The following is a 16,688-nucleotide window of genomic DNA, read 5'->3' on the forward strand; positions in this document are numbered from 1 at the left end:
AGCTCAAAAAGAAGTGAGCAAGCAAATTTCTATCCAAAATTTTGCAAAATTAGTTGTTTAAATAGTGAAAATCAGCAAATTGAATGGAGTAAGGAGCGAGTGCTTAACCTGCCAAACATACGAGAATTTCCCCTACTTGGAGAAGTGGCGTTTCGAGCAAGGGCAGATATTTGGAATATTCCTCGGGGACAAACATCATCTCTTCGAACGAAATCCCTTTTTTCGCCAAAGAATTTAGAGCCACACAACAGTTACACGGAGAAATATTCCGAAGCAGTGTAGATAGCCGGAAATTCTTCGATGTGTTGTTCCAGAATCATCACATTCATATCGCATCATCGTTATGAAACCAAAGCCCTCTTCGAAACTGGTCCAAAGATGTCAGCCTTAAGGTCATAGAAGGTGTCCTTCACTTTTGGGGCAATGACTGTCAATGATGGTTCTGAATTCAGGGTTCAGAAATAGTAAATTGAAATGAAAAAATCATCACGATTTGTAAAATCCTTCTACAAACAACACAAAGAAAACCTTTTTTTGATTGACATTCTGAATCAAGATTTGAATGTTTTTCTTAAAAAACATGGCCGCCGAATGGCCGATCGGGAATGATGCCTTCCAGTGCCTTAATAAAATATATATAAAATAAAATCATGGTGGCCACTTTATTCGCCAAATTAATTACAATTGGTTTAAATTATTTTTCAAATTATTGGGAATAATGAACTAACTAGTTGGTTGTTTATCATGACAATTTTCATTTGAACATAAAGGTCTAAGAAAAAAAAATTAAAACATTGAAGAGATAAATTGTTTTCAAATCATAATTAAGGACGAGGTACAGGCATTTTTCAAATGTTTGGCAAGGATGGATGTCAATACCACCACTATTACATGATGTAACTAATACAAGTACATCAATGACGTCAACAATGATCGTCATCGAACCAACACCACTGCATCGCACTAAAACATAAGTACTCAAATTGGCTTCGCGTTTTTCTTTAAAGTGAAGCCGTTGATCATTTTTGAAGAAAATTGATCATCACTATAAAATATTCTGTATTAAATTCAATTTAACGAATTTCAGCACCAAAAGGAATCAGCATGTGCCGGGTGTTGAGTTCTTGAAGCCACTGAAAGAATTTTCGATCTAAATCAAATGCGTTTAAATATTTATATAATGTTGTGGTACAATCATTGACGTCCTAGTTGGCAATCATTGATTAATGACGATATCCATAACTTAAAAAGGAATGGGATAATCGTTATCAAAAGGAATCAGCATGTATAGGGCACTATTCTAAACATTTTGTTGAAGGATTTTTGTCAAAATATTGAAAGCGACGCAAAATTTATATCTTTGAACGAAAAATCTTCACGTCTTCACGTTAAAATGAAAAAGGATACAGGATACAACACTTCTATTTCAAAGACCTTGTTTTACGCCATGCTCTATCTATTTCACTAGCAAAAGTTGACCTCAAGAGCAGCAAAACACTGCTTCCAAATTACCTGTTCCGTAATTGTGGGATATTATTGTACCTCCTACAATTATGAAACTCCAAATTTTTACAGAAAGTTCCACCAAAAAAAGCTCAAACTATTTACAAAACCATAGTTTATCTTAAAATTTATTGGTTTTAGCGTTTGCAGTAATTTTTGTTTGTTGTTGAAAATACGCATTTTTGGAGAGAACCTAAATTTGTTTACATTTGCAAGATAAAAGTGTTTCGAATTTGTGGATTTTGCGGGTCAATATTTCATCCAATGCATGAATGCATGTTGGATAATGTTTTCATTTTATTATTAATCCATCCACAATAGATTGTATTACGCTAGCGCTTAGTAAAAACATGGCTTGAAATCTGTTATGAGTTCGCTGCGTCGAAAACCGGCACGTTTCCGACCCATTTGAGGGCTGGAATTCGATGCTTGGTAATTATTGATTAGGTGTTGCCGGTGTTGCCGCTGCTGGTGGTATCAAATTTTATGGGTCAAATACTTCGATTAGTATGCCAAAATTATGCGCGTTCATATTTCACACGAATTAGGGGCATGATGACTTTGAGTTATTCACCCATTGAACCGAAAGTCATTCAGCGCTGGTGATTACGGGCAGGAAATTATTACGGTTCGCTTGTATGACGCAGAATTGATGAGTTTTGCTGATTTTCGTGTAACTTGACGAGTGGAGTTAAACAACAAACATCGCTGCAGAATTGACGACAAATTGTACGGGATTAAGTTCAGCGCACTGTAGATGGATGTTCCCATATTGACGTAAGTGCAAAGCCGTCGTAAATCAATAGGAAGTAACTCGCTGTCATCGGTTGGTCTTGTTGTAGGTGGAGGTAGCTCTTGCTCAAAATTACATAACTGGTGGGAAATTGAGAATGACTATGAGAGAGGACACTAGAGACATAGACTAGTGATTTGCACAATCAACAATTCATTTGCATAAAATTTCTCCTTCCACAATGCAGCTTTGTGCCATGTTTCTGCCAGGTGTCCTTATCAGCGGTGCGCAATGTGAGCACAATCATCTGTGACATTGCATCATTTGTGCCATCATATCCAAATGAATTAAAGTATTCAACTGAATTCGACCCGAAATAGCCATGAGCCAAGAGAGCACAACGGCAACCGTCACATGTCCTGTGCCCTACAGAACCAGATGCTGCAGAGTGCTGCAAGCTAATATACGATGTATCATCGGTCGGACCGTCGTCGGTGCTGATGGTACTTACGAATGTGTAGATAACGCTGGCGTAGCTTCCCTTGCGCACCGTCCGCCACAGGCAGCACGAATGAAGGATGGCCATCTCGGGAGGAAGACGGTTCACCTGAAACCGGATCGACGACACACAGGAAGAGCCAATTCTATAGGTAGGAGAGTGACCGCTCGGAGCTATGTGCTGAGCGAGGTATTTCCGATGAATTTGGCCTTATTTGGAGCAATAAGGTTTGATTGTTTCGTTCATCGTTGGTTTGGTGTGTGTTGTTTTGGCATTTCAACAGATAAATGTCGTTTTTTATGAGGTCCTTAGCATCACTTTGTAACATTTATTTTATCTGAAAATAGATAGAAAAAAGTGTTAATTTCTTTTGAATTCAATAATCACATATAGATCAAAGAAAGAACTTTAAAGCATGTTGCTTCAGGAATGACTGAATTTGACTAAACATTTGTTTAACGATGAATCAAAGTTTGAGCGCTAGTCATTGTTAGAACAAACCTCTAAATGTTATATGCTTTAATGTTGTTACACCCTTGTTTATAAATAATTGTTTTTTTTTTAATTTAATTATCTCACCGATCTTGAACCACTGTTTCGTGCTTGGTTTTGTGTTGCGTGCACAAACATCTTAATGTGGTCACATTTTCTGTGATTTTGTGAATATTTCCTTTCAACCGAGAAAAAACACGATACACCTTCAAATATAAGTTTGAGGATGTGCCGGCAAACAAAAAATCATAACATTTTATTTTGCTTCCCCTTCGTTTCGCACCGGTCCAATCAAAGCTTAAATAGCCTTAGACCTGGGCTTTGTTAGGTTTCCACCCAAATGTCCTTCTAGAAGTGACGTAACGTTTTTTTTTCAGAAATTAGTATTTTCACGGTTTTTAGTTTTCAGCTATTAGTTCAAATGTCAACAGGAAACTCGAGAAAAACACATCAAATCAACCACGTTACGTCACTCACGAATGCCCCTTTGGCACACCCCCATGTCCTCGGTTGCGTGACGCAAAAGTATCTTATTTGGAGGCTTTACGACAATATTTTAACATTTGCCCGTAAAGCCAATTCCACGGAGTCACCCTCCCAAAACCCAATCATGGCGACCTTTAACAAGCCGAAAATTGGAAATCATTTTCTGGCGAAGAGTTTATGTTGGCCGGGCGTGCGTCTACGCCTTCGGATAGAAGTAGAAAGCTGACGGTTTTAAGCTGCGAGACCAACTTCACTCACTGTGTGAGTTGGGTGTAGAAATTTAATTTCGGGATGGTTTTTGGTAAGTTGAACGAAGATTAAATATGAAGGGTCCATATAATTCCAAACTTAGCAGGCAGCTGCAAAATTATGACTGCAATCCAAACAACGTCAAATCTCGAAACCGGAATGAAAGCTCTGCTGAATCGATCAACGGAGTGTACCAACGAAGGAGGAGGGGAAGAGAAAAGTTTTAAATTAAATCATGAAAACCCCTCTCTGAGATAAAAAACTGACAGGATGAACATCTTGCTGTTTTTGGAATTGCTTTGAGTTGTTCTGATCAAGCAGGATATTGGTGGTACTTCCGCTTTGTCAAACTGACGAAGGTGCACCTGGGTTGGACATGTGCTTATCAAGTTTTTGAGATGATTGAACTTGGATCAAAATCAATTTTCCAACGACAACAAAAAAATCTGATTGACATCATTGCATGCATTGAAAAGGTTTTATATTTAAACAATTTATTTATTTATTTAATAAGTTTTATTTATTTAATAAGCAAATAATTTCAAAGTTAATGTTACCCTGGAAAATCAGGTGACAAACAATATTTTCTCAAAAAACTTCAACATTAAAACTTAAACTTAATTGAACAGTATACAGTAAAAAATTGTGTAAATTTGAAAGGTGTAATTTTGGAAGGTGGAATATTACCTTTTTTATGATGTAATTTTACCTTAATTTAGAATGAAAAAGTGACATTACAACAAAAAAGTGGTAATGTTACATATTTTCAGAGGTAAAATTACAATTTTTTTCTGACATAAAAGATGTACTAATTCCCATTTTTTTTACTGTGTATGAAATGCAGTATTCTTGCGTTAAAAACCATTAGGGTGAATAACACCGTGCTAGGGTGTTATTTCCAGGGCTGCGGAGTCGGGTCATATTTCAAACGACTCCGACTCCGACTCCGACTCCGGCTTTCTCAGATTAGCTGACTCCGACTCCGACTCCAGCTCCGGCTTTGAACAAATGGTTGGCTCCGACTCCGACTCCGACTCCGGCCTACCAAATCTAGCCGACTCCGACTCCGACTCCGACTCCAGCTTTCAACAAATGGTTGGCTCCGACTCCGACTCCGACTCCACATATTTTAAATGTTTCAAAAGTTAGTTAACTATTATTAGGAAATTATTTTTAAATCATTGATAAATAGGATTATTTAAATACTCTCTAAGCGTCTTGTTTTTCTCAAGAAAAATAAGTTAAGTAAAAGTAAAGTAAAGTAAATAAACGGAAAAAAGGTTCTAGGTTACAAGTGTTTTATGTTATGGAAACAGAAATCAAAAAATATCTCTGTTTTAGAGGTATTTTGAGAAGAACAGTTTTGTAAGTAAATTTGGATTTATTTGCTCAACCTCAAATTTGAATTTTTTTCAAAGCTAATAAATTTAAATATTAATCTGTTATTTTTGAATAAATAACTAAAAGAAACCTGGCCTTGATGATCTATTGAATATTAACTTTCAGGCTGACATTTGTAAGAAGCACAGTGACAGGCACCTTGTGTTTTAAATGACAATTTTAAACAAAACATTTTTTTTTTGTTTTTTTTTTAGATGTACATGGGCATTACGCCATGGCTGAAGGAGATTATTATTGCAAATCAATGTATCTAAACAATTTCTTCGTGGAAAGGACGCTTAAGATGTCCTTTTCAAATTTCTGTGACATGGAAAATATTTTAACCAGGAATTTTTTAATTTATTTTAATTTCGAAATTTTATATACTTTAAAAAGGAGGCGCACGATACTTCGTGAATCTTCACCTAAAACGAAGCTTTTGGATGATCTTGCGCCTCAATCAAAATATATGAAAAAACTTAAAATATAATAAAAAAAACAAATATCCATAAGTAAAATATTTTCTAGATCACAAATATTTCATTTTTTTAAGGTACATTGATTTGCAATGATTATCACCTTCCGTCATATTGGCGTGAGACAAACAGTATGAAAAAAATCGTACTAGTTGATAATATTTTGATTCTGTTTTTTATCTATAATATTTGAAAAATAAATTAAAATCCTATATTTTGTTCTATACATTTTTTATTAGTTTATTTTTGTACTGAATTCTTGAGATTTGTTCAACGATAATTTGCAACGATATTAAAATAGTTTACCTGAAATCAACATCAACATCAACAATCAATGATTATTTAAAATTTGTTGCAACTTCTTTTGACATTTTTTTGTTAGTTTGAATTATTTTAAATGCAATTCTTTGATTTTCTTGTACTTAGTTATAAACAAAATGCGCATGTTGAGTTCCAAGTAAGAGATTGTTATTATTGTTGATTATTTGTTACAAAAGTTAAACCAACGACGTTAAACTGTCAGTGACTCTTTTTCGATCTGCAAAAACAGTGATGTACCTCGTAATTTTTTCCTAAAAAAAGATTTAACTGAAAACCTCTAAAACATTCCCTATCGGGGTAAATGATGACTTTGTGTGTCCTTTTTCAGAAATTACTGGATGAAATTTGGTCAAATTTGAATTGAAAGGGCACATAAATATAGTCTGACTACATAACCAATATTTTTTTATTATTTTTTAAATTATGATATTACATACTTGAGTAAGAGGTTATCATTTAGTGATTATAGTGTAATAACCCAATTAGAGCTTTTCAATCACAATGAAAAGCTTCAAAAACATATTGGCATTTGATAAATCAATTAAAAATATAAGTTGTTTTGTAAATGAGGCTGTTATATAGGAAATACTGAACAATAAAAAAACATATTGAATTTAAGATAACTCCGGCTCCGACTCCGACACCGGGATATCAGAAATCTTCAGCTCCGACTCCGACTCCGACTCCAGCTCTTAAAATTTAGCCGACTCCGGCTCCGACTCCGACTCCAGCTGTTCGAGTTTTGACGACTCCGACTCCGACTCCGACTCCAGGTCCCCAAAAAGACCCGACTCCACCGACTCCGGCTCCGACTCCGACTCCGACTCCACAGCCCTGGTTATTTCAACCTATTTAGTAGTCTTAAACGCAAATGATGATTAGCAACGCAAGGTGATTAGTTGGCCATTCAAAGAAAAATAATTTGAAGACCCAAAAATCTAGCCTAACATTTGAAAAGGTCGAATGAAACATTATAATGACGTTTTGACGGTATCTGTACGAAAAAGCTTATGTCTGGAAATATTTTTAACGGATTCTTTGGACAATTTAACGTAACATACTAAAAAATGGGAGGTGTTTATTAGCAGGATTCTGAGATATGATTGTTAAAAATAAAAACTGGGTTTATCGGCGCTCTGCGCGCAAAAACGAGAAAATGACGAAAACGGGAAAAACAGCTTTTAACTCAAATTTTAAAATAAAAAAAATCAAACGAAAAAAATGACCCTTCTCGGTTATTTCAGATTCGTAAAGTTCATTAAATTTCCCTTTAAAATTTCGTGTCCCATTTTTTACAGTTGAAAAACAAAAAATGGCAGAGGTTTTGAAACTATTTTTGTGTTTTTTTTTATGATAGATACTTTTTTTCGGAATTCTTAGTATGCCATCAAATCAGGCATCAGGCATTTCAGGCTACAAAAAAGCAGATAAAGCTTACAGATGTCAGAGAAAGAAAAACACAAAGATAAAACCATTGTAGCAAGAAATCGACATATCAAACAAAGATATAGACAACAAATAAGGCAAAGGTATCAAAATTGTAAAAATGAGTAAATATTTGACACAAAGCAGTAAAGATAAGAAATAAAATCAAGGACAGTACCTATGCAAGTCAAGCATAACACCAAGAAACAAAAAAAAATGAAATCTGATATCATCAAAAGTTTAAATCAAAGAAATAAAATTAAAAAAAATATATATTTTGGGAGGAACAAAACAGATATGAAACAACAACCAAAACTAACATTAATAAACTAAAGCAGAGAAGACAAACTAAACAAAAGGTGTTACTTTTGTAAGCTAGAAAAAAATAAAATAAAAATAAAACGAATTAATCAAAGAAAAACATATAAAACAAGCAAAGAACAATCAAAGTATAAACAAAGGCAAATATAGAAGGCAAAATCATAACATGTAAACAAAATGTAAAAAAAATAAGTACAAACAATAGTAAATAGATACAAAGAAAACGAAACGATAAAATATGAAAGCAGCAAATGTCAATAAAGGAACAAAAACATAAACATGGAATCAAATAAAAGCAAACAAATTTCAAACAAATAAAACGAATAAAAACTTATCAATGCTTATAACAATAGGAAACATCTTTTAACAAAAACCAACTCAAACAATGAATGCAAAAAAATGTAGATTAGTAAATAAAATTTAAAAAAAGGTTAACAAGAGCCAATTTAAGTGCGTCCATCCCGGGAATTCCAGGGACAAAATTCCCGGATTTTTTGCAAAACCGGGAATTCCCGAATCCCAGGATTTTTTGTATTTGTCCCCGAAATTGGAAAAAATATCAAATTTTGGTCTGGTAATTCAGGTTTTTTTGTGGAAAAAGATGAACAATGATTAAAAATAATTAAGCACATATCCAGGGTTGTTTTTGATAAGGTCCTATAAGCTTTTGTGTTTTTTATATGTTTATAGGACTTATTCAAAAAAATATAGATATAAGCATTAATTTGACTTTTGTGAAAATTTACCGATCCGTAAATTACCTAGAGCTTAAAATATTTTCTATTTCATTTTAAATATTTTTTAAAAGACTATATATATTTATGATTTTAAATTTTAAAAAATAATATCGCTTTAAATAATTTTTCATGAAACATCTTTGGCAAATCAAGACGGATTTATCGAATTAAGACAGCTGTTTAAGAATTTTTTTTGCATAATCTTTTGATTTTTTGATTGATTTCGGTTAAAACAGGAACAGAACAAAACAATTAGTACACCGATCTCCAATATAATTGTCTCAAATCTTCTGCACCTATTTAGACTATAGTTCCGATTTCTTCCATAAGGCGTTTTTATATAAAACATGAATTTCTTAACTTATCTAAAATTTAACATTGGCTAGTATATTTTTACTTGCTGTCTTTTTATTAGATATTTTAGACATTTAAAAATAAAAATATAAGGCTTTTCTATTCATGTCATATAAAAAAATAAAAATATGTGTTTATACAAGACTTATTTAATTTTAATCACATTGGATTAGGAATTGAATTAGAAACCAAAGCACAACAAAGAACAACAAAAAAATCTTTCAAGCTATCTAAAATCTGCTATCCTTGTTTAGATTGAAGCGTAAATTATCACCATTGAATAGTATTGAGCTTATTCTATGATTTTAAGCTTGAAAAACATGACAAATATAATGAAAACATAGATTTTATTACTGCTTTAAAAATTTCCCGGGATTTCAAATATCTTTTTCCCGTTTCCCGGGAAATTGAAAACCCGGGAAAATTGGACGCCCTAGCCAATTAAGCTCAAAAAATAAATTCCAAAAAGCAAGCAAAAGAAATGATAACAACATAAAACAAAATTGAAAAACATGTTACTAGAAAATCCATCAGAATAGTTTGAGGTACAGCAAGTTACAACTTTAAATAATTATCATCTTTGTAGTTTCATAAAATATGATTGAAAACAAACTTCGAATCAGAAGTGCCTGTTCAAACACAAAACGTAGCATAAATTAGCTCGAGATCGTAAAATTGAGAGAGGGTATTTCCTCTTTAATGGTGTCGACGGCAAGATACTTTGTGGCCCAAGTGGTTTGCACGTCAGAACCAAAAAGCTCTGCTGAAATCCACAAGATAAACAGCCACCGAAACCACAAATCCCTCACCTCAAAATTGACTTGGGGGGGGTTGCCTCGGCATGGTCAGTTACCGGTGACCTTTTAAGCGTCGGCTAAACTTCTAGTCTATGATCGATTGAACATAGGGGTTTCCTGAATAGATGGAAATTTTAAATCTGACGCAAAGTTCAAACCCAATTTAATTCTCTTTTCCTTCTTTGGAAAAATTTAGGCACGAAAATCTCCAGAAATGTCTTTTTCTCAAGAATTCTTATCAGTTAGAGTCGAGCACGGAGCAAAAGCGAGAAAAGGATCTGTTGCTGCCATTCTTCAAAAGACACTCGATAACCCGGCTTCGAAAGTTAAGGAGTAAGACGTTTGGTGGAAGAAAAAATGTTCTCCGAGGTCAGAGGATTGCAGGCAAAAACAAAAACGGGCAACCCACACTCAGCTTGAAGGGGGCCAGATTCCGTCCGGATTCCATCCACCCCTAGAATGGATGAATGGGGGAGCAAAGATCTGCAAACGCAAGATACATAAATCAGAAAAGTTCGTGCTGGGGTGAAAAGTTGCACTTTGAGTTCTTTGAGATTTTGCTTTTCTTTTTTCTTATGAATTTTAAATTTGAAATAGTTATAGCTGAAAATCAGTTTTATGACTTTTTTTTACATATTCTTTTTCTTTTTTATGAAGTATGAGGCAATTTTAACAAATCTGCTAGGTTGAACAAGCATCGTAAGCATCTTAAGGTATTAGTCCCTAGATTTTTTTTCCGCACCAAATCTCCGCCTGAGGAAATGAACCCCTTTTCCATCAAACTCAAGTTTTTCGAAGAGTTGGGGAAGTTTACTCTTTCTCAGCCTATTTCTATTATCGGCCTATCAGCACTTTGATCATGAATTACAGCTTTCATAAAGTGTTTTTACCTGTTCCAAAGTAATAAATAGCTCAAATAAAAGTGAGCAAGCAACTCTCCATTGTTGATATACCTGAAAATATTGATTTAATAGCGGAAAACGGCAAAAGTGATGAGAATTGGTCGAACGGCTTAGAGTGATTAATTTGGGTATATTTCCCCTACTTGTTGCAAAAAAAAACAACCTGATCGACCTGACACCTCCACCCACGCTTCTGTGAACACCAGCTTCGCCACTCACACCCGATTCAATTTCCGCCAATCTTTGGCTGACTGGGAGTTGAAAATTTTCCACGAAATATTAATTCTGATTAATGACGAACCCACACACACACAATTCCCAATTTCACTCCCACCACTGCTGGCTCAAAAAGGGTTGGATTCTTGTTGCTTGCTCAATTTGTGTGTACGGCGAACTCCAGTCTCCCGGAAGCTGCCGTTGCTGCTTACTCATCTGCTTAATTTTGGGTGAACAGGCTGTGAAGAGACCTGAGCAGGGAGTTTCGTTTCTAGGAAACTGTTGTTTCATTCAAAAGGCTTATTAACCATAGCTGACGTTTATTAGAGAAATTTGAATTTCGACAAGAAACATGCGAGACTGAATGCTAATTAGATGGAAGATTTCGTACGGTTGTCAACTGAGGTGAAACGAGACTGCACATTTGTGAATTTATACTGTAATTTACCGAGCTTTGAAAAATTATCTTTAGGCATATTACGTTCAAATAGCAAAGTTTCATACAAATTAAAAATTAAAACTTAAAAATTGCGAAATAAATAACGATTGTCTATTATGCATTTTAGAATTATATTTGCCTCATAACTCTCGATCCTCGACCCCAGCTGAAGTCGAGGGTCATAGCCGTGAAAATATTCTCATCGAAATTTGACCTTGCCTTGTTTATTTGAATAACAATCTCCAAACTCCACCTAAAGCTTCCCGCAATTGAAACCTCACAGTCACTACAATGTGACCAGACCATTTCATTGTTTTCTTGTTGGTTTTAGAAGTGGCCAAAAATTCGTCGAATTGAGTATTGAAAATTATGACCCGCGAAAGTTTGTGCGGACTGTTTCGTAGAGATGCTGTGTCTCGGGAAATTGTGTGCTAATGGAAATGTGCACAGTTAAATTGCGGGATGGGGGTGAAACTTTCTGGAAGTGTTTGTCGGCCGTGTTGAGTTATGGAAAACGGAGCGGAATGTTTCTGGAATCTGAAGGTGTTGCCCAAATTAAGCCTTTGGGGGTTAATTTTGATATTATTTTAATGAATATTTTAAAATGTAAGGTTCGAATGTGCAACATATTTATTGACATTAACGACTGCTTTTAATGCAAATTTTCCTTAAAGCATTTTTAAACTCATAATCGTATCAAGGAAAATCCTCGTTGTCAACAAAGTACCGTACACACTGTACGAGTAGGAACTTCCACGAGCTCCTTCAGCAGAGCCACTTTTATTCAATTAAGATTTCCATAGCCTACGCAAAACGAAAAAAAAAATACATTAAGTGTATTTTGTCTAGACCAAAAATGGAATCGTGAATAATATATGAATTACAGCTGATGATGGCATATACCGCATATACAGAGAAACAGAGGCTTGGCCGTTGACAATAATTTAATGTCAATTTTTTTTAAGGGACCATCCATAAACCACGTGGACACTTTATTGGGAATCTTTTACCCCCCCCCCCCCCTTCGTGGACAATTGTCCATACAAAAAAAATCTTTTTTGTATGGATCGTGGACAATCGCCATACCCCCCCCCCCCCTAAAGTGTCCACGTGGTTTATGGATGGTCCCTAAAGATAATTACACAAATCCATGTAAGAAGTCAATTCTAACAAATACATTTTTATGCCATTTCATAACATAGAATTCGAATCTCTCAAAAATCGTTACGTTAAATTGATTTATTTTCTGGATCGATGGCAAAATTAAGCACAACAAGGGTGGAACTTTGATGCCTCACCTGAAGCGTTACGTCTTTCTATATAAGATTGTGTTACGCATCCAAGAGAAAGAACACGTTTATGTATTTATAGCACATGCAAAGTATGATATTGGCAACAATGTCGCCGGGCAAGAATTTTACCTTGAAAGGAGCCATAAGTATCGTGTTTAAAGGAAAGTGGAAAACATTTTTCTTGAAACCTTTCATATTTTTGATGTACCAAAAATTATGTAATTTACAAACGTCAAGTATACATATCGACTCAGAATCAAATTCTGAGAAAATGTCTGTGTGTGGTGGAATGCTGAAAAAATGTCACTCGATTATCTCGGCACTTGCTAAACCGATTTTGTCCATTTTGGACTTGTTCTTTCCGTCTTGTGAAGTTTAGTACGTCAGAAGTTATGCTAAAAATAAAACGATTTCGACTGAAGTCCGGAAGGTTGTGAAAAGGGTGTGTTTTGTAAGGAAACCCTTCATGTTATACGTTTTTAGAATGGTATTTAAAAGACCTTTCCAACGATCCCAAGATATTGACTGGCAACCCTATCAACAGCTATAAGCACTTAAGTGTTTTTTTTTTTACACTTTTTTTAGGCCGGATATCAAATATTTTGATGAAGGTAATGTCCGGATCTATCATGCAACCCATCGTTGGATGGGTAATAGGGTGACATCAGGGATACTCTCTGGCTCGATTCTTTAGGCAAATCGGTCAAGGTTTAGGGGTCCCTTTTCATCGTTGAAGTTTGAATTGGAAAATTCGTAAAAATGTATGGGGAAAACATCGTTTCAGAATTTTCGCAGCAGGTGGCGCAGGTCTCGCCCAAAATTATCCAAGTGTAAGATTATTGTAGTACGCAGAAAAATGTTTTGTAGAATCAGCCTGTACGAGGTTTGAATCAACAATTTTTTTGTTGAATATAATCAACAACAAAATTGCGTTGAAACAAACCTTGATTTTCTCAATTCTTCAAAAGTCTTTTTTTGTTTTCAAAAAGCTGCTTTGACGTTTAGCGTTGATTCAACAAAAATCTTGATTTTCAAATCAACAAAACGTTTTGTTGATTCAAATATGTCTTATTTTTCTGCGTGAGGAAATTCAATTCCCCACAACTTTGTCGAAGAGTGTAAGAAGATCCAAGTTGATCCTGAGGAGTTATTAGCAATGCGATGAAAGTACATGAAGGTATATAAGGAGCAAGGGTCCTGATTGCTCAAAAACAACCACTCCATTCGCGAGCACAAATAGCAGGCCGACGCGATACTGCCCTGATGAATTCCTACCGTTTGTCACTCTATCACCATTCGCTCCCGAACACTCTCTTTTCTACTCTTCTCTCTCTCTGATCGGCTCAGTCTCCGAGTTCAGACAGGCCGACCGTCTCCGATCACTCTTAACTGAAAACATTTCTCGACTGATGCGCTGCGTTATACTCATTGATTTGGGTTGCCTAAAATCAATGTTATCAATTAAATTGTGCATTTATTTTGATTTCATTACATTATAGACACCATTCAAAGAAACTTCCACCAAGAAAAAATCAATTTTATGGCAAACTGAGGGCGTGAAGACAAAAAGACAGCCGCGCTGGCATTTTGTGAGAATGGCTCTTCGCTGAGCATGGTGGTGTGTGAGCGTCGTCGAGCGACGGAGTAGGCAAATATTTTCACGATGTATTTGTTCGCTGAGTGAGCAGTTCGGGCCACTCGCTAGCTGCTTGCGAGACTCATTCGCTCATGAATGCTAGCGGGTTGGAATAGGCGACGAATGGATAGGCAATGAGTGAGTGGTTTCTGTTCATTGAACCGATAATCAGGACCTTTGATAAGGAGTATATAGGAAATATTTTAAAAAAAACTTTTTACTTTAAAAAATCACAAAAATCAGGATCAACTCGGAGCGTTTTTTTCATGCTTTCAATGGTTATAAATGCAGTAAAATTCATGTTACAATGTTTTCAGTTGATTGCACACTAATTTTCATTAAACATTTTGACGTTTTTTGAAAATATAGTTTTGTTCCCTGATTTTTTGAGCTAATTATGAAGCTAAATTTTGAAAAATATTTGCAACGGTATAAAAAAACCAAAAAAAAAAAATAAACAGATTCCAACCTTATACATACAAGGTCTTGACGCTCGAATGGAACCCTGTCTTGACGGTCTTCACAGTTCGATTGGAACCCAGAGAGCAACATTTTGCCTCCCCATTTAGGCTCTCGAATTCAAACGATATTCAAAATCAAAATTTTACAATTGTACTTTTTGATCAAAAATTTGAATTTCACGTTTTTAAGACTAAGTCATTTTATCGAATTTATTAAAAGTGATAGAAGGACGCAATTTCAGTAAATTGCTAAAACTTTTACTTATAAAGATATTGCAAGTAAGATCCGCTGCTGTTTAACCCTTTTAAGTTTTACAGACAATTTAAAATTTTATTCACATTCGATTATTCAATATATTGAAATTCGATTCAATTGATAGTAGTTAACTAAATTAAAGTCATTGTTTACCTCAAAGAGTCCTCACTTCTTCAAGTCTCGACCACGTTCCGAAGACAGCAAAAATTATCCAGATTCTCTTTTCGTCGTCTTAGTCACTTCCGCCGCTCACTTGCATCCGTTCGACGGACACTCTAGAACAAATAAACGAACCCACATCACGAACGACCTGATTTTAATTTGCTTTTAAACACACCCCACACCCTCCCTCTCACGGTTATAAACAACACTTTTCCTTTTTGTATATTATATTTGGGTTTAATTTTATTTCCACCACTTTTCACTTGTTTGCCCCTGCTATAGGCGACGACAACACTTGGCCACCGTCACTCAGCACTGACTCGCGGAAATCGCTGGCAGCTCTTTGCTCTGCTCTGCGTGATTTATTTTAACCGCCAACAACTCTTCTTTCCCGACCTGCAGGCTGCAGCTGTGGTGCATCTCCTCCGCGAGCTGCGTTAATTCGCCGGCATCCACGTGCATCCACTGCTGGATTGTTTGTTTTTAATCTCGGCAATTTGTGCAATTTGTTTTGCACTCTTCTCACACAGCGAGCGTGTTGTATTAAATATCCGTCCGTGCGCGGAAAACCAATCCGGAACAAAAACCCAACACCAAGTTTGACTTGACCAAACCGCTGAAACTGCTACAACATCCGGAGTCTGGACACAAAACCTTAAAAACCGACCAACTTTTCAGTCAAATATTTGACCAGCATCGAGTTACATTTGTTTGACTTGAGCGAAAAACTCACTGAATCATCAGATCACAAACAACCCCCAAAAGTACAACCCAACGAAGGAATTTCCACAGGACTTTTTCTCCGGAGCCGAAGACCGTCTGTTCGGTTCGAACGTCGCTGGCAGACTGACTGGCTGGGTCTGGCCACCGTCGCCGGGAAGGAAACGCAACAACACAGAATAGCAACACAAAACACCCGACCCGGCCCGACGCGTCTTGGGCACCCGCCAGACACCGGCCGGAGGACATGCTGCGACGGCGACGATAACGGAAAGGAATGGCTGCGACGTGGGGTGGTGGGAGGGAAGGACGACATTGGGAGGGAAAGGTCGGAAGGAAAGAACTCTAGGGTGGTCGAAGCTAAAGTTGACTTAGTGGAGAAAAAATGTTAAAAAATTTAAACAGACTTGATTGATAGTAATTCGAATGCCAATATCATTATATTTGGCGGCCCAATCTTCCCGTTTAGAGAAGGTGTCACTGGGCCGAATATTTATTTACAATCAGCTACCAAAAAAAATGATTATTTCACACGTCATTTTTGAGCAAAAACGCCAAATCTAAAAGTTGTCAAGCAGAAATCAAGCAGGACAGAATTTATTCAGCAAAATTTGCCATTCGTGCCCCTAACATAACCCCTTAAACAAAATAAGGTTTCATTGAAAAATCTGAGATTTAATAAAACCGTTGAATCACGTAGATCAAATTTCAATTCTAAGGTTCAATGTTACATTTACTAGTTATTTTGCTCGACTTTTCGAAAAATACTATCAAATGTACACAGTTGTAGGTGAAAACTTCGAAAAAGTGGAAATATCTTTGTAGAACATC

At 35.8% G+C, this 16,688-nt stretch overlaps 1 protein-coding gene across 2 annotated transcripts in view; it reads right to left on the bottom strand.

Annotated features, from left to right (window-relative positions):
• Positions 1-15,993, bottom strand: part of LOC120420029 (uncharacterized) — a 93,332-nt gene extending 77,339 nt beyond the window's left edge. The window contains exons 1-2 of one of the 2 annotated variants that reach the window (XM_039582928.2): positions 15,129-15,992; positions 2,748-3,072 (exon numbers count right to left, since the gene is read on the bottom strand). In XM_039582928.2, the coding sequence (XP_039438862.1) occupies positions 2,748-2,822 (75 nt within the window). In that variant the 5' untranslated portion in view covers positions 2,823-3,072; positions 15,129-15,992. Of the gene's footprint in view, positions 1-2,747; positions 3,073-15,128 lie in introns of both variants that reach the window. The other variant, XM_039582929.2, reaches the window with a different exon arrangement.
• Positions 15,994-16,688: the final 695 nt, after the last annotated feature.

The sequence above is a fragment of the Culex pipiens genome, chromosome 3 (genome assembly GCF_016801865.2).
Source record: "Culex pipiens pallens isolate TS chromosome 3, TS_CPP_V2, whole genome shotgun sequence".
NCBI lineage: Eukaryota > Metazoa > Arthropoda > Insecta > Diptera > Culicidae > Culex > Culex pipiens.